We start from the raw sequence: 27,628 nt of genomic DNA, 5'->3' as shown, positions 1-27,628 counted from the left end.
TGTATGTTGGACCGAGCCCGCAACCCAGGCACATGCCCTTGACCGGAATCAAGCCCGGGACCCTTCGGTCCGCAGGAAAACACTCCATCTACTGAGCCAAACCGGCCAGCGCAAAAAGTTCAGATTTTTCAAGCCACTGGCATCTGGCGTAGGCGTTAAAAACCCTTTTCAACTTATTAGGACCAACCAAGAGCACCAGGATGGAACCAAAGCAACATCCCCCGCAACGGGAAGGCACTGTTCATCTCTACTCGGGGATCACGGTGCCTCCCTTGCATCACGGATGTCTGTCAGAGTTACAGGACCAGAGACTATGGCTATAGCCCTTGGCAGGACACTCGCCACATGGCAGCACAGGGCAGCAGGGCACTTCTGCAGGAAGCTGGCACGCACCTAAACTTGTGATCCTGAACCCTTTTCCAGGTTCCAGATTTCAAGCTGAAGAAAAGAAGGTAGCTCTGGCCTACTGACTCTTAGAAGCATGGCTTCAAGACTACAGCTCTTGCCGAAACCGGTTTGGCTCAGTGGATAGAGCGTCGGCCTGCGGACTGAAAGGTCCCAGGTTCGATTCCGGTCAAGGGCATGTGCCTGGGTTGCGGGCACATCCCCAGTGGGAGATGTGCAGGAGGCAGCTGATCGATGTTTCTCTCTCATCGATGTTTCTAACTCTCTATCTCTCTCCCTTCCTCTCTGTAAAAAATCAATAAAATATATTAAAAAAAAAAAAAAAAGACTACAGCTCTTTCCTCCTCTGCTAAGGAGGGAACAACACACCAGGCAGAGAGAGAGTCACCCAATGCCGACTAGGACCGATCAGCAGGCACGCAGGCTCCTGTGACGCCCCCTCCGGTAGGACAAGCCAACTACACGTGGGCATCAGGGTGGGAGTCTTCTCCTGAGTCCTGTCTACCAGAGGGCTTAACAATCTGGGTGTTCACCCCAGGGCCTGCCTTCCTTCCAGAGGCTATTCCTCTCTGGGTTATAAAAACCTGTTTTTTGAGATATTCAACCATGTGGCCAAAGGCACGTAGGCAGAGGGGGAAAGCAGAAGAATCAGCACGGCTGTGGGATAAACAAGAAGCAGTGCATTCCAGCATGGCCATATGACCCCAGGTGAACTTGCTCTCATGCAGCAAGTGTTCCCATGGCACCGCTAAACACAGCCCACGCCACTACCAGCTTTGATGTTTGAAGGCCACTCACTGTCACTTTCTAGGTGAGCAGCCTCCCTCATCACCACTCACAACCACAATTCCCTGCAGAACTAGAGAGAAGGCCTCACACACCTCCATTCAACCACTTAGGCACATCCAGTACTGCGGAACCCAACCCCCGCGTCCCCCAGGGAGCAGTGAGACACTGACCAGCACGTGTGATCATGTATGTACTCACTTTTCTGACGATGGGCTGCTGGCCTTCTACGCAGCCATACCAGTTTATTAGCTTATTCCAGGCCTCAGTTGGGACCAATACATAGTCCAATTCATCTATTAAATGTTCTTTCAGGGTCTGACTCTCAGGATCTGAAAAAGGAAAACAGCTTATAATTCACTGCTCTTCTCCCCAGAAATGTTTGTTTTACAGGATTCTTATGTCTTTTTCAGAAACCAGAGAAGTATGTCTCAGAACAGTACAAACTTACAAAACTCTGTCACTGGCCAGAATAGAGCAGACCTGACTATATCCTTGGTCTCTAGCCATGTTTTCTGGACATTTTATGGGGAACTGGTATTCCTTCTAGGAGGTTAAAAGAGAAAAGCTCCAACTTACATTCCCAAAGTACATCCACAATTAAAATGGCTAATTATTATGAACATTTAACATAATATCCTGATAGTGAAACTGCATTGTCAAATGTTGTCTTCCTCTCAAGACTTACTAAGAAAGCAAACAAACAAGCCACTGAATTAAGTTTATTTACCAAGAGTCATTGAGCCCATGCAGTTTTCTTCTTTTTTTAGTATTTTTTTATTGATTTCCGAGAGGAAGGGAGAGAGATAGAAACATCAATGATGTCAGAAAACCAAGATGGCGGCATAGGTAAACACCTAAAATTGCTGCCCCACACAACCACTTCAAAAATACAACTAAAAGACAAAATGGACATCATCCAGGACCACAGGAAGGCTGGCTGAGTGGAAATTCTACAACTAGAAGGAAAGAGAAAAGCACACTGAGACTCAGAGGAGGTATGGAAGTAAAGTGCAGAGGTACAGAGCCGCGCATGCGGGAAGGGCTGGCAACTGAGGACGCAGTTGTCTTTTTCTATCGGGAGGGAGTCTCAAGCTCCCGACTGCTCTGAACTCCAGTTCCGGGCGAGTCTCTGGGGACCCAGACTCATACAAGGAGAAACTGGACTGTCTGGCATCAGTCGGAACTCGAGGGTGGCTTTCTCTCAGAGATGCTTGCAGCGATTACCAGGATGACTACCAGGACTACCAGGATGATTACCGGGACACGGGGCCTCTTAGGTAGGACTGAGGAGCAGCCATAGCTATTTGCTCCGCCCTGTTGATTCCATGAGACTCTGCCCACCCAAGCTGTGCAGAGGCTTTTGCATCTGAAAGGCCTGGCCCTTTGCAATCTGAAAATTACCTAATAAACTGCAGCTGAGTCAGAGAGACCCAGAACTTCCAAAAGAAGGCCCAAGCCTCCACAGCAGCTTGCCATGCTTCAGAGCTCAGCCTCATCTGGGCACCTCCAAACCCCCAAACAAAGAAGAGGAATCTGCAGATCTCTCAATAGCTCCTGCTGGGTAGCCTCAGGCTGAGGCTAAATTAGCACCTCCTTAGAGATCCAAGAGCCAGTGTACCCAGAGGTCAGAGTGGGACCATCCAGATTACAACTCCTCAGATCCATAAGGGACACACTCAGGGGGCAGACTCAGTGAGCACCAAAGCCCCGCTGAAGCAAGTCCTGCCCCATAAGGGTGTCTCCAGCACAGAAGTTCTCCCACTGTAGACACAGCTGATTCTCACAGCCAATTGGCCTGGAGGTCAATTCCTCCCAGTGATACCTACAACAATCAAGGCTTAACTACAACAAGACTGTGCACAAAGCCCACAAAGGGGTGCACCAAGAGTGTCCACCCCAGGTAATTGGGGAGGCTGAGCCACTGGGCCCTATAGGACACCTAGCACAGAAAGCCACTCTATCAACACAGGGAAGCATAAAAAATGCGGAGACAAAGAAACAGGTCACAAGTGACAGAAATGGAGGAAAGCAAATTACTGGATGTAGAGTTCAAAACCACACTTATAAGGTTTTTCAAGAATTTTCTAGAAACCGCCGATAAATTTAGTGAGACCCTCAAGAAATCTAGTGAGACCCTCGAGGATATGAAAAAGGACCAACTAGAAATTAAGCGTACACTGACTGGAATAAAGAATATTATACAGCCCTAACTGGTTTGGCTCACTGGATGGAGCATTGGCCTGCGGACTGAAGGGTTCCAGGTTCGATTCTGGTCAGTGGCATGTGCCTTGGTTGCGGTCACATCCCCAGTGGGGGATGTGCAGGAGGCAACTGATCGATGTTTCTCTCTCATCGATGTTTCTGGCTCTCTATCCCTCTCCTTTTCTCTCTGTAAAAAATCAACAAAATATATTTAAAAAAATAAAGATTAAAAAAAAGAAACATCAATGATGAGAGAGAAGTCAATAAAAACATATTTTAAAAACAGATTTTTAAGAAATGGTTAAGATGATAAATCTTATGTATTTTACTACAATTTAAAACAAAAAGGGGGCCCTGGTCGGGTAGCTCAGTTGGTTAGAGATTGTCCTGATACGCCAGTTGGGGATTCAATCCCCGCACATACAAGCAACCAACGAATGCATAAATAAGTGAACAACAAATCAATGTTTCTCTCTCTAAAAAAACAACCCCCAATCAATACATTTCTTTTTAAAAAGAGTGGCTAGTCCTCGGTGATGAGCCACTCTCCACAGCCGCTGTGGCTGATGATTAACACTGACAGACCCATCAACAGAAGGGTGGTCCAGGGGTTCCAAGAGATTCCTCCCAAAACTGATACCAGCCCGGCTGGCGTGGCTCAGCGGATAGAGCATCCGCCTGCGGACTGAAGAGTCCCGGGTTTGATTCCGGTCAAGGGCACATGCCTGGGTTGCAGGCTTGATCCTCAGCGTGGGGTGTGCAGGAGGCAGCCAATCAATGATTCTCTCTCATCACTGATGTTTTTCTCTCTCTCTCCCTTCTCCTTCCTCTCTGAAATCAATAAACATATTAAAAAAAAATTGATACTTAAACTCCAAACCTTTGTCTAATTTATAAATTAAAAACTTATGGAAGTTAAAAGTTATCCACTTATTGTCTTATTTGGAGAGATACACCTTCTTCATTTCTCACACTGAGCACCATGCAGATCTGGCTACCCAAATTGTGCCAACAGCAGCCAGGAGCCTTTACAGTGGGAAGGGAGTCCTGGTCCCGTAGCTCAGTTGGTTCTGGGTTTGATCCCCAGTCAAGGCACATACTGGAATCAACTAAGAGTGCATGGACGGGTGGAACAGTGAATCGATGCTTCTTTCTCTCCTTCCCCCTCTCTCCTCTTCTCTCCCTCTCTCAAATCAATCAAGGAACCAACAGCTTTCAGCATCATCAACCCCAAGTACCACAGTTCTATAGGGCTCTTTTCCCTGAGGCTCAGTGACAATTTTCCCAAATACGTCTTTCTAATGACTCTGTAGTGCAAATGTAGGAAACTTAACTGGAATTTTCAATGCAGTTCACTAGTTTCATTTAAAACTGGATCAGTTCAAGGGCATCATGCTACAATCACACGGGTTTGAAATGAAGATTTAGCTTCTGCAACTGTCTTCAACAGAGAGGCAAATAAAGAAGAAAGATGAGGGCACAGGTTAGTCGAAGCAGAGGCGTCTGACGTCTAGTGGGGGCACAGGGAGAACGAGAAGGGTGCTCGGGGGACACCACCGGCCAGGATATGCTCTACCCTCAACTTCCCACACTTTCAAGAGCCCCTTCCAAGTCACTCCCATGACCGTAGGTGGAAGGCAGCCAGACAGGGACTGGCAAGTGACTGAGAGCCTAGGAATGAAGGGGGTTCCCCTCATGTGCCTGAGGTAGGTCGCTCCTGTACTGTCAGTGTTACAGAGTTTAAACGGAATGTACTGCTCACTTCCCAAGCACACAGCAAATATTTCAAGCCAAAGCCAAATTGGGGGACCACAAAAGGAATGTTTGCCTTTAGATGAAGGTCATGTAGCATACCTTCCCAGAGCCCCTCCAGCTCTAGGATTCTCATCACTATTACTATTAAAAGCCTTATGAGTTCTCCTTTAGCCCTGGTTCGGTAGGTCAGGTAGTTGAAGCATCGTCCTGATACGCCAAGGCCACAGGTTTGATCCTCAATCAGGGCACATACAAGAAACAACCAATCGCCCTAACCGGTTTGGCTCAGTGGATAGAGCATCGGCCTGCGGACTCAAGGGTCTCAGGTTCGATTCTGGTCAAGGGCATGTGCCTTGGTTGCAGGCACATACCCAGTGGGGAGTGTGCAGGAGGCAGCCAATCGATGTTTCTCTCTCATCAATGTTTCTAACTCTCTATACCTATCGCTTCCTCTCTGTAAAGAATCAATAAAATATATTTAAAAAAGAAACAACCAATGAATGCATAAGTGGGTGGAACAACAAATCAATGCTTTTCTTTCTCTCTCTCCCCTTTCTTTTTTTTTTTTTACTATATACTTTTTAAAATTATTATTATTTCAGAGAGGAAGGAAGAGAGAGAGAGACAGGAACATCAACGATGAGAGAGAACCACTCATCAATCGCCCTCTGCACGTCCCCAACTGGGGATTTCTCCCTTCTCTCTAAAAAAAAAAAAAAAAAAAAAAAAAAAAAAAAAAAAAAAAAAAGCATTCTCCTTTTAAAAAAAGAGAAAAAAGGACAAGTGCAGACATTTTTGCAATGATCCCTTGAGGCAACTTCATGGTAAAAAGCCATTCTGTGACCTACTTCAGGAAACAAAGCACATGGCATTGCTTATTATGTAACTTAGACGCCCCTCAATGGGGTGTGGGCGAAGCATTGCTCATCTTTTAAAGCACCCAGGTTAGTCCTAGGTCCCTGACCAAGCCTCACGCACTGTCTGCCGCCCTGCTGCCCTGATTCTGGGCACAGGAGACAGATGCCCATCCTGCCTGCACGGGAGTCTGATGCCGGCAGCACAAAGCGAGGGAAAGCCGACTGCCATCTCTGCAGACACAGGCGCCCGCTAAGCTCAGGCGTGTCACCCATCACTTCTGCAATCCAGTCACCTGGTCCATTAGGAGCTGATGGGGATCACAACTCAGCTGACTCTCCACCTCTCCTCCTACCACCTCCATACCAACAGCCACCACAGAAATGCTGATGAACATCGACGGGTCTACAATCTGTTCCACAGTTAAGGTAACAAAGAAAATTCTGGTTCCCAAATTTCAGATTCCAGATGTAATTTCAAAATGATATCCTATTTCTTTCTATTCCATATACTCATCTAAAATCTCTAGCAGAGCTTTGCACAGTGGCAATATCGTAGCCAATGAGGTTTAACCGAGAAGTGATGATTGCTAATTGAAAAAAATAAAAATAAAATAAAATCTCTAGCAGAACTAGTTGGCAAAAAAAGAGAGATTTTAAACCCTAGAAACATGCTCTTGTAAGAAGCAGTTAATTTAGGATGAAACCAACTTAGCCTCTCCCTGAGGGTCTGTAAAGCCCTAGTATAGACACAAATAGAAGACACTGTATCCCCTCACAGGAGGAACGTCAGGCGTGTTACATATAAACATGACCCCAGGCCACTGCCCAAATGAACACCAGTTAGAAAAGCAACAGGAGCTCAGCTGGTGTGGCTCAGTGGATTGAGCGTCGCCCAATAAACCAAGAGGTCCTGGGTTCGATTTCGATTCCCGGTCAGGGCACATGCCCAGGTTTCAGGCTCCATCCACAGGAGGGGGCATGCAGGAAGCAGCCAATCGATGTGTCTCTCTTATTAGCGTTTCTCTCTCTCCCTCTCCCTTCCTTTCTATCTAAAATCCAATTTAAAAAGGAAGAAAAGCCATAGGAGTGATCTCCCTCCCGGGAGCACACCCACGTTCCTCCCCCCTCTCGGGCGAGCAGCCCCTCAACTCTCCTAAGGGTCCCCACGAGGCCTGCAACCGGGGGAGCAATGGCAGTGGCAGCTCGTCCTGGGCTGACCCCGCCCCTGCCTCCCAGGCCCCCTTTTCTCTGACTTCCCCGTGAGCCAAGCAGCCACCTGGGCCCCTTTCTTCCGATAACATTTCCAGAGTCAAAGCAGCCTGCCGAGGCCCCCCTGCTGCTGCTTCGACAGTAAGCACTTCCTTCTGTCACTGTCCCAGCTTTAACAAATGTGCTGTCAAAACAGAAAGTAAAAAGAAAGAAAAGCAAAGCAGATACCGCACCTGAAAAGAGTCCGGAGTTATCTATCGGGCCAGGAAACATGTTGTGTTCTCCCACGTTGTACACATCCCAGCTGTCAAAGCCCACATACTTCTTCCACTGTTTGAACCACCGGCTGTCAATAAGATACCTGGAGACGGAGGAAAATCCACTGTACTGGAAAGCTGAGGTTGTACATTTCTGCAGCTGATCCCTTCATTTTTTTTTTTTATGGTCTTTCCATTTAGGGAACAAGCAACCCCCCCAAAAAAAGAAATACATTCTCAAACAGGAGTAAGGCCAGGCCCTACATGGCACAGACAGCTAATCGATACTTGTGAGAGTATCCATTAAGTGAAATGATTGCTGAAAGAATGAATAAATGAAAGGAAGGAAATGATTGGCTTCAAAATGCTTATTTAAAGGAAATATTTCTACAGATAGAATCTTGTTTGCTAATGATCAAGCCACTAACTTCATAATGATTTTATAGAGGTTCTTGTCCAGGTAGACAATTTGGTTACACTGCTTTGCTTGACACAAATGGCACGAAACTAATTTTCTTTCTGAAAGTGGGATAATAACATCCAGCACTCAAGTAGCCCTTTGACGACCAAACAAGATACACTTTAAGAGTGTGTATGTCTGAATATGTGTAGACACACACACACACACACACACACACACACACACACACACACAGGAGTGTCTTTAGGTACATGTACCTTGCCAAAAAGCAAGTTGATCTGGTTACATTTTAAAAGTATCCCTATGGCCCTAGGTGGTGTGGCTCAGTGGATAGAGCGTTGGCCTTCGGACTGAAGGGTCCCAGGTTTGATTCCGGCCAAGGGCACAGGCCTAGGTTTCGGGCTCAATCCCCAGTGAGGGATGTGCTGGAGGCAGCCGATCAATGAATCTCATCATTGATCTCTCTCTCTCTCTCTCTCCCTCTCTCTCTCTCCCTCTCTCTCTCTCCCTTCCTCTCTGAAATCAATAAATATATTAAAAAATAAAAGTATCCCATGCTGTTTTACAAATAAGACAGGAGAGGAAAATACGTGATTAAACAAGGCACAACATTTATATTGGTGAGTCCTTCAAGTTTTATAACTGACAGACCTCAGAGATCAGGCAGCTTCCCAGGGGCCGGAAGGACCCATAAACACATCCAAATCTCTAAAATGCTCTTTTCCCTCCCAGTGCTGTGTGTGATTTTCGTCTCTCAAACGTCCTCTGCTTCTGCTGAGTATTCTTCAGAAATCACCCCTAAGCAGGGTAACTTCTAAAAGTGGCTGCTGCCCTGGCCACTGGGCTCACTTGGCTGGAGAGCCGCCCTGTTCCCCAGAAAGTGGCGGGTTCCACTCCCGGCAGAGCAGGACCCAGGCTGCCGGGTCAGGGCCCATGTGGGGGGCCGCGGATGGATGTCTCTCTCTCACACCGGCGCTTCTTTTTTTTCTCCCCCCCCCCCGCCCCTTCCTTTCTCTAAAATCAGTAACAATAAAAAAGATGTAAGTGCCTCCGCTCGCCCTGTCTTTCAGTTCGGGGAGCCGTCTGTGAATCCCTGCTAATCCCAAGGTCTCGCTCGTCCCTACCCAATTCCGTCCCTAGGAGGGCCTGCCCCCACCGCGCGGCCGCCTGGGCAGCACCGCCCGGACACCTCTCCACCCGCGGGTGCTGTCCCTTCTGCCGGACGATTTCGTAAGAAACGCCCGCCTCCGATCTGCTCTTCCAAGTGCCCGGACTTCGTCGTCGTCTTATCTGGGCTCCGAAACGCTGCGGCCACAACTGTTTCTGACATTTGCTACTGAAACATCTGAGCTCGCAGGCCTCGGCTCTGCAGTTCACAAGTTACAAAGTATCTCCTTCTCTTCTTCGCTCAACCCCGGGGCGGGGAGGGGGCGCCCGCACCGGCAGGCCCGGCCGGCGCGGGTGGACGCCTTCCCCCAAGGTCACCGGCGAGTCCGCGGAGGGAGAGGGCTCTCCTCCTCCCGAAGGTCCCCGTGAGCACTCACTCCCCGGCCCCGTCCTGCAGCCCTTTCCCCGCCGGGTCCGCCCCCCGGGGCTCCGGGAGCCGGGACGACCTTCGGCTCCGCCCACACCCCCCCCCCCCCCAGAAGTGACCGCAGGGTCCCTATCCCGCGGGGCCGGGGTCAGGCCACTCTCCTCCGGACCAGCAGCATCGCCCCCGCCGGGCCCCGACCCGAGCCGAGAGAGGCCCGGCCTGAGCGCCAGGGCCGGACCCCGACCCCACGCGGCGGCCAGGGAGCCCGGCGCTCACCACTGCGCCCCTCGCTGGAGCGTGGTCCTCAGCAAGGCCCCGAGTTCGGATTTCTGGGTCTCCGCATCTGGTCGCTCCCCGGAGCCCCCGCCTTCCGCCATCTCGTCCGCGGCCCCGGCCCAGCCGACCCGGACATCCGCCTCGCGCACAGCGTGCTGTGGGCCACGCCCCCTCGCGCGCGCGCGCACGCGCGCTCCTCCTCCCCCGGCGCCGCGGCCCGGAACGCCGCCCCCCCACCCGTCTCCCCGCCCCCACGCGCCGGCCTCTCCCGCGCTTGCGCGGTGGGACTGGGCGGGGCCGGGAGGGGCCGGAAGTGGGGGCGCACGGCGGGGTAGGAGCGGCCACTTCCTCCCGCCCTCCTGTCCGCACCGCAGGCTCGGCTCCTTCCTTTCTGGCTCCAGCCCCGCGGCCTCAGAGTCAGGCTGCAGGGCCCACGACCCCTCAGTTGGAGGCGGTCACTGGGAGGCCGTGATGGCCGGCGGCCCCGCGAGCTGGGCCCGGGCCCCCGGAGCCGCACCCCGCCCTGTGCCGGGAGGGTGCGCCCCGCCTGCCGCCGCGCTAGGAACGGCCCCAGGACGCCGTTCAGAGAGAGCGCCGAGGTGTGAAATCCCCCGGACGGAGCTGGTGGCCGAGGACGGAGGCCCCTGTAAACTTTGATATTCTGGCGGGCACGTAGGGGACCTGCTGCCCATCAGCCACCCAGGCCAGGTCTCTCACCCTCTGGGGGCCGGCCTCGGGGTCCCCACGTCCTCCGCGTTAGGGGGGTTCAGATGACACCCGGAAGCTCGAGCCCTCCACCCGAGCCAGCGACTAGCTGTGTCGCCGGGAGAAGCAGCCAGGGCGCGGGGACGGCGCGGGGTGGGGCGGGGGCCGTGGCCCAGGTGTGTCCCCACCCGCGGTGCCCGGGCTTCCCCGGCGGCTGCCACCAGTGCAGTGTCTGAACACTTTCCCGCGGAGACCTGCCCACGGAACACAGCCCTCCTGTGGGAGGGGGATCGGGAGTGCCCACTGGCGGGAGCTGTGCATCTGGGAGCCGCCCGAACGCCCTTTGAAATCGTGAAAAATGTTATGCAGTGAGAAACACTACCCTTAGTCCTGTTATTTACGGGAAAAGGAAGGTGGGTGGGTGGCCGAACCTTCGTCGGAACCCCCACTGGAGAGTGTCTGCTTCCGGCTCCCTCTCAGCGGCTTCTGCGCCGTCTGCACCCTTTGTCCTGAGGAATGAGGACAAAACCTACTTACAAAAATGAGACCTTCGGGAAACCTCTTTAAACCTGGATCTCTTCGGTGCTGTTAAATCGCTGTGAAAATAGTGTGCTGATTACGGGCACTTCCTACAATTTCTATGAAGCTACAAAGTGCCAGTAGTTAAAATTCAAGGAAGAAAATGAGACTTCATAGTCAGAAGGTCGCACTGATCATCATTTCTAAAGTTTTAAAAACTTTTTAAAAAAATAACTTGTAAAAAAATAAAATAAAAAATAACTTGTATTGATTTCAGAGAGGAAGGGAGAGAGAGAGAAACATCAGTGATGAGAGGGAATCATTGATTGGCAGCCTGCTGCACACCCCACACTGGTAATCAAGCCTGCAACCCATGGCAAGTGCTCAGACCGAGAACTGAACCATGACCTCCTGGTTTATCGGTCGACGACGCTCAGCCACACTGGCCAGGCTTAAAACTTTTTAAGTTAGTTTGATTAAAATGTTAAAGGAAAAAAAAAAAAGCCCAGCCAGCTTGACTCAGTGGTTGAGAGTTGACCTATGAACCAGGAGGTCACAGTTCCATTCCCAGTCGGGGCACATGCCCTGGTTGTGGGCTTGATCCCCAGTGTGGGGTGTGCAGGAGGCAGCTTATCGATGATTCTCTCTCATCAGTGATGTTTCTGTTTCTCTCCGTTCCTCTCTGAAGTTAATAAATATATATATTTTTTTAAGTTAAAAACCTAGAACTAGTAACAATGAGCATCTGGGTGTGTTCCTGCTATTGTGGGAGTGACCCACACATTTGGGAGGAAATGAGTGATTCAGCTCGAGAGACACCTGGCCCCAGGGCTGTGCTGTCTCTGTGCCATTTGCAGGGAGAGGTTAGGCCTACTGGGGCACTCACTTGGCGCCATAACCAAACCCCAGAACTTAACTCGTTGCCATAGGAACGTGGGCCACAAAAAACAGGAAGGAAAGCAGGAAGGGAGCTGGAGGAAAGAGGCCTGGCTGGTGATTGGTCACGTACTCTTTGATCTTGGTCTGTGGTGATCTATTTGAGGATTGGTAAGATCTGAGTGTGTGAACTTGAAGCTTTATTTGGTTGCAAGTCAAAGTTCTCACCGTGGCTGGTGCCATGGCTTGCTCTACACTTCACTGCGTTGGCATTCCCAAGTCACCCCAGGTCCCTCCTTGGCCTGCAGCCAGAGTGCAGGCGCCGTGTTCACAGATGATGGGCCCTTTTGATGAGAGGTGGCAGCAGGAGAGACATCACTTGCTTCCTGCTTGCCTGTGCTTCCTTACCATGCCCAGGGGACTGTAAAGAAGTTAAAAGCTAGAAGTACATTTTAGAAGAATTAAAGGTCCTATCAGTGCCACTATAACCTCTGTTATATAAGGGTTCGATTACTGCCCAACTGGCATGGCTCAGTGGCTGAGCATTGACCTATGAACCTGGAGTTCACCAGTGATTCCCGGTTGGAACACATGCCCTAGTTGTGGGGCGTGCAGGAGGCAGCCAATCAATGAGTCTCTGTCATCATTGATGTTTCTATCTCTCCCCCTCCCTTCCTCTCTGAAATCAATAAATGTGTGTATATATATGTGTGTGTGTGTGTGTGTGTGTGTGTGTATATATATATATATATATATATATTTTTTTTTTTTTTAAGAGCTAGGTTACTGGAGAAGGTGACAGAGGCAAAAACCTGAAAGGATTTCAAGGAGGAAGTGGGATCACCTTCCTACCTTGGAGACGCCCGCTGCTGTAGGACAGTCCATCTGGTTATGTCCCTGGCCATGCCCAGCCCTGACTGGACAAGGAGGGTGTGGCACCCAAGGCCAGGTGTGGCCAGCAGTTCTTTCTCCTCCAGTTCTGTTGCCATCACTGTCTGAACCATAAACAAGTGTTCAGACGTTAATTGGGTCTGTCGTTTGCCCTTGGCACAGAGCAATTCTTGGATGAACAAATAAAAGGATTATCCAGATACTAGTCATTTCTTCATTTGACTAATCTATTCTGTGCTCCCAGTCCTTACCCTGCAGGGGTTCGCAGCCTGTGTGGTTGGGGAAGGTTTCACATGTAATGATAATGTCCCGTGTTGTGTGATAAAATGTGCCGCGCGAGCACGGCCAAGGGTGAGCCCGAGTGGGGGTGATGAAAGGAGTAAGAAAAGACAGACAAGAGAATGGAAGCTGGGTCTCGGTGGGACGCTGCTCCCAGATGGAGAGACAGCGCCCTCGCCCACAAGCCGTGTCTTTTTTTTATAGACGGATTCCACGAAGCAATGTAAGGGTGTGATCAATCTGTTTACAACATTCTCGTGGGTTTCAGTCCCACTCAATTACATGCACCTGAACTCCATCACAAGGCACATGGGGCCACGTGTTCGGACCACAGGTTCAAGCTCACAGCTAGAGCTGTTGGCTGTAATTGTGCTGGGAAGGCTCTGCCCTCCAGCTGGGACTTGCACGTGGCCATGAGAGGACCGTGCCCTCTCATCAGTCCAAGGCATGAACCTGTCCAAAACACTGTAGCCGCGCCCAACCATAAAAGTGCTACAGGAGCCCAACTGGTGTTGCTCAGTGGATTGAGCATCATCCCGTATAGACCAAGATGTCTGGGGTTCGATTCCCAGTCAGGGCACATGCTTGATCCCCAGTAGAGGGCGTGCAGGAGGCAGCTGATAGATGACACATGGATGTTTCTATCTCTCTGTCTCCCTCTCTTTCTAAAAATCAATAAAAACTTCTTTTTTTTAAGTGCTACAGGAACGTGGAGGGAGATGCTGCAGACACTTTTCTGGGAAGGAAACTTAAGCAACAAAGGCATGCCTAACATCCTCCGGGGCTTTGGGGGCCATTGATGCGTCTGCAAAGGGATTCTCAAGAGGACCAGGGCTTCTCTAGGCTCACCTCACAGTCACGTGCTGGGGACGGAGAAAGCTGGGGTCGGGGTGCTTCCTCTGCAGGGAGACTCAGACCCCCTCACTTGCCTCCCGTGGAGCGGGGGGGCCTGCAGCCCTGGGGGATAGCACCCATGTCGGGCTGCCTCTGGATACCGCTCAGAATCTAGGCATTCGGATTAAGTGAGTCCATGTTGAGGTCTCCTACCTTGGCCTTGCTGGCCGCAGCCACGCTGGACCTGGGAAGGGCTCGGGGGGTGGGGTTTCTGTCTGCAGAGTGGGTGCTGGACAGGCTGCCGGGCCCCGCCCGGCACACCACTATCGGGCCCTGTCAGTCTTAGTGCTTTTGATGCAACTAACAGAACACCCACCGGCACGCGGCCTCCTAGCTGGTGGTTTTTGTTTTTCCTTTCTCACATGACAAGCCTGGAATTAAGTTCTTGGGAAGGTCAAAGCTCAGAGTTTGCTTGTCTGTTACCCCCAGGGTCAGGGCACATGAGACCTCACTCACTGAGCCAGAACTTGGCTCGTTTGTGCTCCCAGCTCCCAGCCTAGCGGCCCCCGATTCCAGGCCTGAGTCCAGTAACTTGTTGACCGGCTGGAGCAGGGCTTGCTTTAGTGTCCGCCCAGGGGTGTCGAACCTCCATGTGGAAGCCTGCTCTGCCAGCCCATCTGCTGATTGTCAAAGTACTCGGACAGGAATCCCTACCCGTTCTTTAAAAATCCAGGCTGTGTTCTCTTGGGGGACTTTGGCCCGGTATTTTTGTGTTGTTGGTTTTTTTTCCAGTCCAAAAGTTAACATTCATGCAATTTATTAGGCTGATCCGACCCGGAATGTTTCTCTAAAAATAATCTTGCTGTAAATGTTTTTGAAACTACATTTTCTCAGAATAAGGAAGTCGTCTGATAAAGGACTAATTGTGTAAGAAGTGCCTGGCCAAATTTCATCAGATTATTTAAAATTGAGATGTAATTAACAAATAAAATTGTAAAATATGAAAATACTGTACATTGTAGTGACTTCAATACAATAATCTTAACAGGTTTAATGTTTTAAAAAGGCAAAACAAACAAATAGCATTGCTGGAAAGAAGTACTGAAGTGGAAGTTTCTGAACCTAGTTGAGTAAGAGCAGGGCCCACCCCCTTCTTAGAGTAACCGGCCCAAACGCTGCCGCCCGCTCCCAGAGCAGCAACGTCCTGCAGCCACTTCTACCAAAGGCAGCAACTCGGGCAGGCGCCCTGGGATTCCTTCCATTTTACTGTGTTTATGCTGAGTCACAGGGGGTGGGGTGGGTGCAGGTCGCAGCCAGGAGCAGTTACATGGTTGAACGATAAAGAATGTGTGTGTGCAGGAAAGTGCGTGTGTGTGTGTGTGTGTGTGTGTGTGTGTGTGTGTGTGTGTTTTGGGGGAAGATGTCCAGCTTCCCCTTGGTTTACTGGCTTTATTGAGTCTTCCTGAAGAATAAAGAGTTGGAAAGGACTTTCAATTAAGGGAGGGAGGCAGCTGGAAGTCTGAGCAGGAATACTCCCCAATCAGAGTCAGTTCCGAAGTTCCCTTCCGGGGTAGCCCAAGGCGTCAACTGAGGAGGGGTGAGTCCCCAGCCAGCCTGGGGAAAGGCTGGAGGCAGATCCGAAAGCTCTGGGTTCCCATCCTAGAGCGCCCCAGATTGTGGGGCGGGAGCCACACTGACACTTCGCAGGAAAGGGGAGAACGGAGCAGGAAGGCTCTCATACCTTCAGCTGTAGGTCACTGAGTAGGTTTAGCAAGAATGCAGGTGATTTTTTTTAATTGATTTCAGGGAGAAGGAGAGATAGAAACATCAGTGAAGAGAGAGGATCATTGATCGGCGGCCTCCTGCACGCCCTCCACTGGGGACTGAGCCCACAACCCCGGTATGTGCCCTGCCTGGGAATCGAACTGTGACCTCTTGGTTCGTAGGTCAACAACGCTCCCCCCTGAGCCACGCCGGCCCAGGGGGTCCTGCGTGCTATATATGTAGCTCCTGGAGCCGGACCGGAACAACAAGGCACTTGGCGCTCAGCTCCAGCTCCAGCTCCAGCTGCCTCCCAGGAACCACACTGGCTGGCGAACACACACAGTGAGCACTTGACCCAGCTGATCATCCTTTCCAGAACACGCCTTCCCTGGGTTCCTTGCTCCTCCCAGGGCGCCTCTCTGCCACCTCGCCTGGAAGGATGGTGAGTCAGGCCTGCACGCCTCATCTTCTTCTTGCCACTCTCCCCAGGTAATGCCATCCTCTCCATGCTACTTACTGTGCCGTTGGCCAGACCTTTGTCTCCAACATCCTCCTTTTCTGAGCCTCTTGTAACCACCTGCCCTGAGTATGCCATCAGGATGTCTCAGGCACCACACCTGAATCCAAACACACACACCCCTCCCCCAACCTGCTCCTCCTGTGTGTCCCACTGCCAATGAGGCCCCCTCCCCACCCAGGCCCCTACACGCTGCTCACTGCCAGTCTACCCTCCATCAGCATGTTCCTTCATCCACTTTCTTTCTTCTTTTTTTTTAAATATATCTTATTGATTTTTTACAGAGAGGAAGGGAGAGAGATAGAGAGTTAGAAACATCGATGGGAGAGAAACATCGATCAGCTGCCTCCTGCACATCTCCCACCGGGGATATGCCCGCAACCCAGGCACATGCCCCTGACCGGAATCAAACCCGGGACCCCCCAGTCCGCAGGCCGACGCTCCATCCACTGAGCCAAACCGGTCTCGGCGTTCATCCACTTTCTTGCCCTCCCTTCAGCTTCACTGTGGCTTCTTCCAGGAGGCGAAGCATGTCGTCCCTCCCAAGCCAGGCCCTCAGAGCACCCGGGCGACCTCATGGAGCTCAACATGCTTCTCGTAATGATGCCATCTTTTTGCCTGAGGACTGTGACCCTGGCACCCAGCAGAGCCCCTGGCACAGGATGGAATGGAGGGGTGCAGTCAGGGGCACAGGGCTTTTAGCGAAGAAATGTGGGGTGTGGGAGTCACAGGTGGCTTGGGTAAACCCAGATACACCCAGATGTATAGTTGCTGTTCTCCATTCCAGGAATCGGATTTGGAGGCCACAAATGATCAAAGTCTCTTCGTATTGACAAACGTTTGCTGATTCACGTCATAGGCCAGGCCCTGTGTGGGCCTTGAGATGGCCAGCCCCAGTCCACCTTCCAGACTCCCACCCTGGGGGCAAGCAGATCCTGAGTTCTGAGGGGACAGGCAGGGTGGGATCCAAAGGGAACAGGACAGTTGCAGAGGCCTTCGCCCCGAATGACCTCAGGGCACAGAAGTGGGGGAGGGCGCAGCAGGTTGCTGCTTAGGGATGAAGGAGTTCCGAGAGTTGGTTCAGGCACAGAAGAGACTTGAACCACCACCGTGAGCATGAAGGCCAGGGCCCCGGAGCCTCAGGCCACATCCTGGCTGGGCCGACACTGCCTGCATCCGGGTCCTTGGCTGCCCACGCGCGAGGCTCCATCCCAGCCCTGGAGCCCCTCCCACTGCGACAGGAGGTGGTCCCAGGTCTGCAGGGAAGATCACTGACAGCAGCACCCCCAGACGGAGAGGCGGCCGTGTGCCACACCTCAGCAGCAGCAGCTGGCCCCCGAGATAAGCTCCTACCCCAGGCCTGGCCCTGCATCTGCAACTGACTGCCAAGTGCCCTGCAGGGCGCGGCCAGAGGGCCAGTGTGTGGTACACGCTTCTCACTCTGAATCCACGAGAGGCAGCCACCAGTGAGGACAGTGAGGACCGCATGGGAGCAGACGTGCTAGGTAGCAACATGCAAAGGTCTAGCAAAGGAAATGGGGAAAGAACTTGTCATGTTGCATGAGCTTCCAACTGTAAAACGGGCTTGTGTGGGCCCAACGCTTGGAGAAGCCAGACTCCGGGAGTGGGAGCCTGAGATGGCGCCGTGTTGTGTGAAGGTCACTTCACGCCCAGCACACGCTCAGGGTGAGGCCCACGCTGGGCTAGGAGTCAGCCCTCGCCCGTCCTCCCTTCCGGAGTCAGGACTTTCTCCTCCAACAGGCCCCTGGGGATGGCCCTATTGCGTGGCAGGGAGAGGGAGACACTGGGCCAGGAGCCCGGCCGCATAGGAGAGGGGCCCCCACACACTGCAGAGGAAGCTCAGGCTTGGCCGGGAGTGGAGGGTGGGGGGCTCCAGCTCCCAGCCCGTGACAATGCGGAGAGGGGAAGGGAAAGGTGTGTGTGTGTGTGTGTGTCCCCACGCTGACGCTGACACAGGACAGCTGACACAGGACAGACAGAGTCGGCGGACAGCGGCAGTTTATTGGGAAAGCCATGTGTGGGAGGGGGAGGCGGGGGTGGGCAGGACCAGGGCGCATCTGGGGGGGTTTGGCTGGACATCAGGCATTCCTCCGCGTAGGTTTAGAGGCAACACCGTCATGGATAAACACCCCCAGAGGCCGGTGGGTGAGCGGGCGCCCTAGGCACTGCCGGGGGCCTGGGCCAGCAGGGCTTCGATGTCGGGCTCGATGTCGATGGTGGGGAAGCGGCGGCTGTACCTGCGCACGGGCACGCCGTCCGGGCCCACCAGGAACTTCTCGAAGTTCCAGGACACGTCGTTGCGGCACACGGGGGACCAGGTGACGAGCTTGGGGTCGGTCATGAGCGCCGTGGGGTCGTCGCTGGGCGCCGGCAGCGCCTCCCGCAGGAAGACGAAGAGGGGGTGCGCCTGCGCACCGTTCACCTCGCACTTCTCGAACAGCGTGAAGTTGGGCTCGAACCCGCCGCCGGGCCGGACGTACTTGAGCAGGTTCAGGATCTCCTCGTTCTTGGCGTTCTCCTGCGGGAGGGGAGCGCTGGGAGCCGGGGCCTCGAGGGGAACCAGCGGACCGCAGAGCGGGGCTTTTGGGTGACTCACCGGGCCCGGCCCAGCTGGCCCCACCCCGGCCGGGACCGCGCGGGGGAGGGGAAGCGGGCCGGCGGCTGCCTGGCGCGTCCCGGGCAGGAGGAGGCGGGGGTGACCGCAGGGCTGCGCTCCCCACCCGCCCGCCCCGCCGCCCCGCCGCCCCGCCCGGCGCACCTGGTGCCCGAACTGGTTGCACGGGAAGCCGAGCACCGCCAGGCCCCGCGGCCCGAGGCGCCGCTGCAGCTCGTTCATCTGGGTGTAGTCGCGCACCGTCGTGCCTCAGAGCGAGGCCACGTTCTCGATGAGCAACACCTTGCCCCGCAGGGCGCCCAGGCTCAGGGGCTCCCCGCCGGCCAGCGGGCGCGCGGAGAACGCGTGCACGGAGCGCGGGGCCGCGGCCCCCGCCAGCTGAGCGGCGCACATGGCGTGGGGTGGGCTGCACAGGGCGCGCCGGGGACAGGAACGGGGACAGGAACACCAGGGGACCCGGGGCGCAGCGCCTTTTAACGCACAGGCCGGCCGCGGCGTCACGTGGGACAGGCAGCTCCACCCCCTCCGCCCGCCCCATCCGCCTCCCGGCTGGTGACCGGCGGCGCGGGAGGGTGCGACCCGGCCGGATGCAGACACCGCCCAGACCCTGCGGAGCTGCGCGCAGCCGGGCGCGACCGCTACCCCGACGGGCGCCAGGGCCCGGCCTCCAAGGCCCTCGTAGGGGCGGGAGGCGGCTGCAGGTGACAGCACCTGGCGCTCTCCCGCCCACCGCCCTTCCGGCCTCTGCCCGGGGCTGTCCCCGCTCAGCAAGTTGTGGCTTGTGGCGATGGGGGGTTGGCAGCACCGGCCAAGGCAGGTTCTTCTGCGAGGAGGCTGTGGTTCCAGGAAGGCTGAGGGTGGGCAGTGCCAGGAGCGGGCAGAGCACAGGCCCTGCAGCCAGCGCCGCTCAGTTCCCTGCATCCGGGGCTGTCCGAGGTGTTCGGGCCCTGCCCCAGGGCCTCCCTCCTCCTTGTACAGCCTGGAGGGCCCTGCCCCAGGGCCTAGAATGGAGCCCTGAGCATGCAGGGCCGAGGGCGCTGCGATTCCAGGCCGTCCTCCATCCCTAACCAGCTCCACCTGGAGCTCAGTCCTGGCTCTTACAGGCACTGAAAACGGGAGGGAATGAGGAAAAGGTCGCACTCTGATCTGTGTAACGCCGGCTTGGGGTGCCCTCCCTTGGGGTGCCCTCCCGTCTCCGCAGTGGGCGGCACTCCCCACCCAGCCCAGTGCTGAACCTGAATGCGACACAAGGTGGTCGTGTGCATGCTCTTAGGAGCCAGGCTAGTGGCGTGAGGAAAGGGGTGGTGGGCCAGCTGGCACTTCGCCCCCTGCAGGAAGCTTCCACGGTGAGCGGTGAGCGGGGGGCCAAGCCCACCCTCGCCCTCCCAGCCCCGAGAGAGGAACACAAACACCAGGATACAGGAAGTGTAGAAAACTGCCTTTATTCTATTAGTAGTTGGAAAAATTAACTGGTACAGAAACAGTTCAGTCAGCGGGAGGGCAGCCGAGCGCACAGACTGGTGGCTCCCCCGGAGGGAACCTGGCACAGCGAGGAGCAGGGCGCCCGAGCCAGGCCCGCAGTCCAGGTGCGACAGCTTGTGCCGCCTTCGGGAGCGACTGCATTCCTCAGGCACAGAACCAAATTCCTGTTTATTTAGCCCAGCTCTGGGCAGGGGACTGGGACATGTGGGGTGAAAACGGGTGATATGGCCATCTTTTATCAGAGAAACCGACAAAGCGGGAATTTTAAAAATGAATCTTCCATCTGACTTTATTTTCAAATACACTTTCCTTTTTAAAAAAACCAATACACTTTCTGTGGGGATGACAAATATCAGTATTAGGAAATCCAATTATACAAAAAATACTACATCTAGTTTGGGCAGATATATTTATTTTTGGTAACATACATTAGGTGGCACTAATTACACAGTAACTATAAGGTAACTAACATGAAACCACAGAACTGTAACTGCCACAGCTGCAGGACCTGGGCCTCTCGCTGAGCACGTGAAAACTGGATGCCCATTCCAGAGGCACAAGGACACCTGCTCAGGAGTCAAGCCCTGAAGGGGTAGCTCCCAGAGTCCCTTGCAGCTGACAGATGACAGGCAAGCATGTTAGTTATGAAGTAGTTACAGCCTAACTCACAGAAGTTACCATTTCTCTTTCTAGAAAGAAGCAAGAAGTGAAGGGATTCCTCGAATTAGCGCCTGTGTATCAGGTGGGGGTGCAGAGGAGGCTGTTAGAGCGGTGGCAGAGGACCCGCGGGCCAGATCATTAATAATCATGGTTGGCTTCTAAATACTGGTAGCAAGATGACTTCTGATTTGTAATCTTAGGTAAATTATAGATAAATGAAAAAGGCCAGGAATCATACACTAAGATTAATAAACAGCACTTCAAAATGAACCGCGTGAGGGCTGTGCTTGCAGCGGGCTCACAAAACAAGGCACCCGGATTTCTTCTTCCCACGTCTGGCCTGCAGAGCAGCTCTCGTGGCCATTTCGAAAACCTCCCTCACTCCGTCTTTGGTCTTTGCTGAGCACTCCATGTACCCAAAAGCGCCAATCCTGTTTGCCATATCTCTGCCTTCTTCCGGTTTTACTGGCTCCTAGCAGAGAGAGAAGAGTGTTATATACATACAGTGAGTAGGTGTATTTAATTTCAGCTAAGACCTCTTTTAAAAGCTACCAAATCCCCAACTTTGAGTTCTGTCTATGAAATTCTTATGTAGTGAGCCCCAACCCAATATAATGTCCCTCTCACACGAGCTCTTCTCTGGGGAGAGGCCAGAGAAGCCCTGTAGGTTAACATTAAGGAGGGACTGGAGGACACAATGACTCAAGCTGCTGATCCAGGCAAGCCCCTGGTCCTCCCGTAGCTTCCCAGAGGACAAACGCCCCCGGAGAAAATAGATCCTGACCTTGACATTCAGTCAGAGAAACCCCAGGGGGAGAACCTGGGGTGAAGACCTCCGGACTCTCCTCCTGCCACGGGGGAAGCCCTGCCACTGGGTCACCTGGCTTCTCCATTATCACCTTTAAAGGCATCGGGGTTCTTGGCCTCGACTCCCCGCCCTCAGAACTTCCTGATCCTTCAGTTGCCACCAATGTATTTTGGCCTCACATATACCAAGGTAATAACTGAAGAGGGAAATCCAGAGCCTGGTCAAGTTCCTGCACTTGGAGCATTGACGCCTGCTGTGACGGGACCTTCCGAGGCTGGCAGTCCGTGGAGCGTATCACTACCTCACGGGAGATTCCATCTCATATGACCAGACCCCAGGCAGTAAGGGCCAGATGGAGAGGTTTCTGTTGGGCTCCCTGAACCTCCACTTGGGCCCTCAGGTTCAAGAATGCTACAAGACCTGGCCAGTGTGGCTCAGTTGGTTGGAGTGCTATCCCGTGCACCGAAAGGTGGTGGATTTGATTCCCGTTAGGGTGTGTGCGATCAATGTCTTCTCCCCACCCCCATCCCCACCCCAACTCAATGAAAACCTATCCCCGGGTGAGGATTAAAAAAGAAAACAGAATGCGACAGGGTGACAGAGCCCCGCCCGTCCATGCCTGCTTCATCTTGGCTAGCTCCCGCCTTGTGTGCTCATCATTTCGAAGATCCTTCTTGTTCCCAACCAGGATGATGGGCACATTGGGACAGAAATGCTTGACTTCCGGAGTCCATTTTTCTGGGATGTTTTCTGAAAATAGCGAAATGCACATAATTCAGGGATACACAAAGTTCTATCGTTAAGAATCCCCAAGATCCCTAATTAAACTGTGTGACTATGTCTGTCTCCTCCGTGTGCAGCGCGGCCAGAGCGCGGTCCGGTTCCTGAGCAGGGGCGGCTGGGGACTGAGAAAATGAAAGAAAGGGACACAGAGATGGAAAGAAAGAGCTGGGGCCAGATGGGACCACTGTCCTCTGATGCAGACAGGGACAGAGACGGTGACCCCGAGCCAATACAGCGTATTTATTTTATACAGCACAAACCAGGAAGTTTTACTAAAAGTCAAGACAAAGGAGATTATTTGCATTCTTGGGGCTTGGCTGGATTTAAATAACAAAACCCACCCCCTGGCACCTGGGCTGAAGGTCAAGCTGACAACATTCCTGCCTTTTGGCAAAACGTGTTTCCAGGACCCGGCTTTGCCAAACGCCACTGGATTCAGCTGACAATAATTAAAGAAATTCCCATGTGCCTTCCCAGGTGCTCTCTACAAAGCTGCAAAGAAACTACTTCAGAATTATGCTGGCCATTTAATGGAATTTCACTAGTTTTAAAACTAGTTTTAATTTTGCCAAGAAAAGGCAAAATTTAACCCCCTACCATTAGGCACAGAATCACCAGCTGTTGTCAGTCCCACAAGAAGCACAGCTCCTGTGGAGGTGGGGCCCAGGGAAAGACTCCGGAGCAGCAGAGGGTGCATCAGTGCCCAGGGTGACTCCACAGTGGAGCCACCTGCCCATGCAGGGAGGCTCCCCATGCCCATCACCATCCCTGCTGGCAGGGGACTCTGACCACACCCCCATTCTGGGGCTGCAGCTGGCCCAGTGTCCACATGTTCTCGCTACACCTTGCTCCTGGGCCTTCGGCATGTCCCTACCCTGTAGGTTACTGGTATTTCCAATGGCTCATGAGCTCTGAACATGCGTGACAGCCAGCTGCAGCTTCCTGCCGGCCTGGAGTATGGCTGTATGGACATCAAGGTGGACGAGCAAGCTGGGTTCAGCCTCCACACCCTCACTTCGGACCCCTCAGTGTTAGGGATGGTTTATAAAGTGGGGAAAGGAGTAATCCCTACCTCACACCGGTTATTACGAGTCAATGCATGCAAAGCACTTAGTATGATGATGATTTCAATGGTGCCGATTATGATTTGAAACTATATTTTATAAGTAAGCTGCTCACTCTGACTTCAAGGCTAGTGCCTTGTTTTATAGAGTGTGAGGTCAGTATTAGTCATTTTCTGAAGGAGTGGCTTCTGAAACATGTGACCGACTGAGCTAATATGGCAGGTCCAGGTCTCTCATTATTAGCTAAGATGCTTTAGAAAAGGGCTCAGAGAGGACTTGAAAACACCACCGGGAATAGCAGTCTAGCAGTCCCCAGTCTAGCTACAGGGAGGCAACATGAAGCACTAGAAAAGGTACAGGCACCCTGGAAAGCCTTCCCCCAATCTTAGCCCAAAAGCTAGTTGTCTTTGGAACTCGCCTGCTTCATAAAGTGGACACAGGGCAGCCACGGGAGACCCAGGCTGGAAAGGACCAGGGCCCAGGTTACACACATTCAAGGCTCTAGGACTCTGGCCACTGAGGAGTCCTTCTCTGATGCTCGCCTGCTTGATGCCCAGAAAGGACCTGAGAAACTCGGTGTGAGCCAGGCACACGGGCAGTGACAAACTTCAGGCTGCAGAGCTACTCACCTAAACTATCAGGGCTGTCGATGGAGAAACACATCAGGATAACATCCGTGTCCGGGTAGGAGAGGGGCCTCAAGCGATCATAATCCTCCTGTCCGGCTGTGTCCCACAAAGCCAACTCGACCTGTGGGAGGAAAAGTAAATGCCCAAGTGCAAGGTTAATCCCACTGCCCACTTTCGTGGCTTTCTGTGTGTATTTTTTAGAGGAAGGGAGGGAGAAAAAGAGGGAGAGGGAGAGGGGGAGGGGGATGGGGATGGGAGGGAGAGAGAGACATTTATTTTTTTGTTCCACTTATTTATGCATTCACTGGTTGAGATTCTTGTATGTGCCCTGACGGGACTGAACTCGCAAACTTGGTATATTGGGACGATGCTCAAAACAACTTAGCTAATCCGGCCAGGGCTCACTACCCACTTTCAAAAGGGGATGTTGGCCCGGCCAGTGTGGTTCAATGGTTGAGCATTGACCTATGAACCAGGAGGTCACGGTTCAATTCCTGGTCAGGGCACATGCCTAGGTTGTGGGCTTGTCCCCAGTAGGGGGCGTGCAGAGGTAGCTGATCAATGATTCTCTCTCATCACTGACGTTTCTATTTCTCCCTTCCCCTTCCCCTGAAATCAATAAAAATATATTTAAAAAAGGGGGGGAGGCAGATGTTTACCATAGTGAATTCAAATAGCAGACTGTCCAAAACAGTAAAACACAGGAGTGTTCCACTTTTATTAGAATCAAGCCTGAAGGTGGAAGGTGTGTTCAAGTTGTTTTAGGCTACATTCCTCAGAATTGCAATTTCACAAAGAGATCCAGAGAATGGAATAAAGTGCATAATTCAAAATGTCAAGAGAAAAATAACTTTATAGCCTATAAGAAGAATTTAATTATAAGTAACATTCAGTGGATGAACAAGAGGAGAAATCAAACTGTAAATAATATTCTACCTGGTGTACAAGGCAAGACAAGTAAAAACCAAGCTGTAAGTGGTGGTCTCCCCAACCACCTCCATTTGCCTGGTCACCCTGCCCCAAAGGGGAACATGGAGACGAGAATGTGCTCGCGCTGGAGGGTGAGCAAAGACACCAGCTGGGTATGAGGTCTCAGCTGAGAGGAAGGCCTCTGGCCCTGCCTTTACTGCTCACAGAAATGTCAGAATGAAAGTGTCACGTAAGGTGGGAGGACACTCGGCTCACGCCTGGGCTCTGGGCATGGGTCCTCTCTTAGGCTGCCCAGCACTGCAGCCGCCCTGCGACTTCTTCTGACCAGAGTGGATTTTAACTCCCTCTGTTCAGAGGCCCTTCGGGGCCCAAGGAGCTCTCCCTTTGATGCTTGGAATACTCTTTCCTCCCAGCACCTCCACAACCCTGACTGCACTTTCTAAATGCCATTCCTTCTCTAAAGTGGGTGGCTAATTGTCTCTTCACCCCTCAACCTCCGCCCCAGGATGTGTCTCCTGCCACCGCCTGCCGGAAGCCGGTCCATCCTTGCTGCTTGACACAGTCACTGCAGGAAAGAAACATCTGCACAGCATATGTTTCAAGGGACCTGGCGTATATAGCATACTGTTCTTAATATGTTTGCTCCCCTTAGCGCTGTGTGTTTTAACCAAGGTCACCTCTCCGAGAAAGGTTGTTTCCCCAGGTAGGAATTTTTCCCTGAAGTCAGGGAGGGGATGAAACTCCTTAACTAAGTGCCAGGCGGGTAGTTAATCACTACAAACAATCATGCTTAAGCTACATAATCTTTACTCCCTGGAATGGAGATAAGAAACGCCCTAACCTTTGTAATAGAAATTGACAGGATTAAAATCAACTGGGATAAATACGGATGTAACAAGACAATAAACAGCAGAACCTCTCTGGAGATCGAGACCAGAACTTGGCTGGAGATCCTGGCTAGGCTGCTGATCAACTGAACACTGTCTCCGTGTCATTCCTTCTTCGCCGACTCCGTCTACGCCTTTGGGAACCCCTGGACCTGCTGGGGTTGGACCCCGGCAACCGCCGTCAGGCTCCTTGCACTGCCATCATGGACACACAATCGGCCTGGTGTGGATTGAGGAGAAACTGACCCCCAATCCTCACAACTGGTCTGACCGCAGGATGGTACAGCTCATTCACTCTCTTCCACATCCCACTGCCCTGGCCCCTCCAAGCCTCCTGAGTGTTCAGTCGGACACACCCACCGTCTGTCTCCTGATAAATGGTGCAGGTGAAGGTCTGTCACATGCTGAAACGGGCCTCCCCCCTTGTGGTAGCCATGTTGCTGGGACGTGCCCACTGAGAATCTGATGGTTCCCAGGCGCTGGCAGTGCTACTCTTCAGTGCCCCTCCCACTGTGGGGCTACTGCGTCGCTGAGGTAGGAAGCTGGGCTGTGACACCTCTTCCAGATCCAGCACCCTTACTTAAGTCAAGGTCCCTACATTTCTCACGGATAAGATCCTGGTTGTTTCAAGACCTCCAGGTACAGACAGTGCTTCCAAGAGAACAGACAGGCCATTACTGGCTCCAAAGCATGCGCACTGGCTTTCCCAGCCGAGGCCACAGGCACAGAGCACCCGGCAGCTACTCTCTGCAGGGAAGGACAGGATAAACCAGCAATATGCACGCACCAGGCATCTGAGAACCCAACCTGACCTGCTTCCCCTCAAGCCTGGGTCTCTGTGTTGTGTGGCATCTCAGTGGACAAGAGGCTGCTACAGGACAGCAGGCGCCAACATCTCAGCACATTTCAGCCCCGTCTGTCACAACTGGGCCGGGTGTCTACACAAAACCACTCTTCCAGGCTCCCAGAAACACTTGTATCCAAGCATCAATGCAGAGAACTGATTCAGGTTATACTGGCAACACTCTGTACTGATGGGCCCCCTGCAGGACAGGCCCCAAAGTTCTGCCAGGCTGAAACTTACTGTTGCCCCTCCCCACATCTATTCTTTTTTCTTTTTTTTTTTTTAATATATTTTTATTGTTTTCAGAGAGGAAGGGAGAGGGAGAGAGAGATAGAAACATCAACGATGAGAATCATTGATTGGCTGCCTCCTGCATGCCGTCAACTGGGATCAAGCCCGGAACTGAGCACGTGCCCTGACCAGGAATCGAAGCAGTGACCGCTTGGTTCATAGGTTGATGCTCGACCCCTGAGCCACGCTGGCCAGGCCCCCATCTCTTCTTGACCAGAAAGGTGCCTTGTGCTTCCCGAAGGCAGGAGAGCAATCACTGGGACCCACAAGGCAACGGGATAAAACGGGCCACAGGCTGCAACAGGAGGTTTGAATTCAGCCCAATTTGTAAAGCGCTTTGGTGCTTCCAAATGCTTTCAGCTACTAGAACCCCGACGTCACCTGCAAAATGAAGGCGACTCAAGAGTCAGGTGGCTTACTCATGATCACAGACTATCAGCACATCCCATGAGACCTAGGATTCCGAGTAGCTAGCCTAACGTGCTTTCCACAGAGGTGCCACACACTGGGGCTAAGTAACACTGG

At 52.8% G+C, this 27,628-nt stretch overlaps 3 protein-coding genes across 6 annotated transcripts in view; all 3 read right to left on the bottom strand.

Moving 5' to 3' along the window:
* The window catches only part of USP4 (ubiquitin specific peptidase 4), a 31,369-nt gene extending 21,518 nt beyond the window's left edge, over positions 1–9,851 (bottom strand). Inside the window, exons 1-4 of one of the 3 annotated variants that reach the window (XM_081106308.1) lie at positions 9,706–9,848; positions 7,451–7,578; positions 4,731–4,833; positions 1,393–1,523 (exon numbers count right to left, since the gene is read on the bottom strand). In XM_081106308.1, the coding sequence (XP_080962434.1) occupies positions 1,393–1,523; positions 4,731–4,761 (162 nt within the window). In that variant the 5' untranslated portion in view covers positions 4,762–4,833; positions 7,451–7,578; positions 9,706–9,848. Of the gene's footprint in view, positions 1–1,392; positions 1,524–4,730; positions 4,834–7,450; positions 7,579–9,705 lie in introns of all 3 variants that reach the window. The other 2 variants (XM_081106307.1, XM_081106306.1) reach the window with 2 other exon arrangements.
* An 8,241-nt stretch (positions 9,852–18,092) lies between these two features.
* Positions 18,093–19,770, bottom strand: GPX1 (glutathione peroxidase 1; the record flags this gene model as incomplete). 2 transcript variants are annotated; one of them, XM_081105570.1, is made up of 2 exons in its annotated part: positions 18,093–18,629; positions 18,870–19,770. In XM_081105570.1, the coding sequence occupies 2 exons, from the start codon at positions 19,644–19,646 to the stop codon at positions 18,270–18,272; spliced, it is 1,137 nt and encodes a 378-aa protein (XP_080961696.1). In that variant the 3' UTR covers positions 18,093–18,269. The 2 variants fall into 2 exon arrangements, with proteins under 2 accessions (XP_080961696.1, XP_080961697.1); XM_081105571.1 differs by having other exon boundaries at positions 18,093–18,645; positions 18,870–19,118.
* Positions 19,771–20,151: 381 nt separating this feature from the next.
* The window catches only part of RHOA (ras homolog family member A), a 31,855-nt gene continuing 24,378 nt past the window's right edge, over positions 20,152–27,628 (bottom strand). Inside the window, exons 4-6 of the mRNA XM_081106305.1 lie at positions 24,152–24,272; positions 22,295–22,425; positions 20,152–21,339 (exon numbers count right to left, since the gene is read on the bottom strand). Of these exons, the coding sequence (XP_080962431.1) occupies positions 21,166–21,339; positions 22,295–22,425; positions 24,152–24,272 (426 nt within the window). The 3' untranslated portion in view covers positions 20,152–21,165. The remainder of the gene's footprint in view (positions 21,340–22,294; positions 22,426–24,151; positions 24,273–27,628) is intronic.

The sequence above is a fragment of the Myotis nattereri genome, assembly GCF_964212035.1.
Source record: "Myotis nattereri genome assembly, chromosome: 14".
Lineage (NCBI taxonomy): Eukaryota > Metazoa > Chordata > Mammalia > Chiroptera > Vespertilionidae > Myotis > Myotis nattereri.
This window is presented reverse-complemented; position numbering and strand designations above follow the sequence as displayed.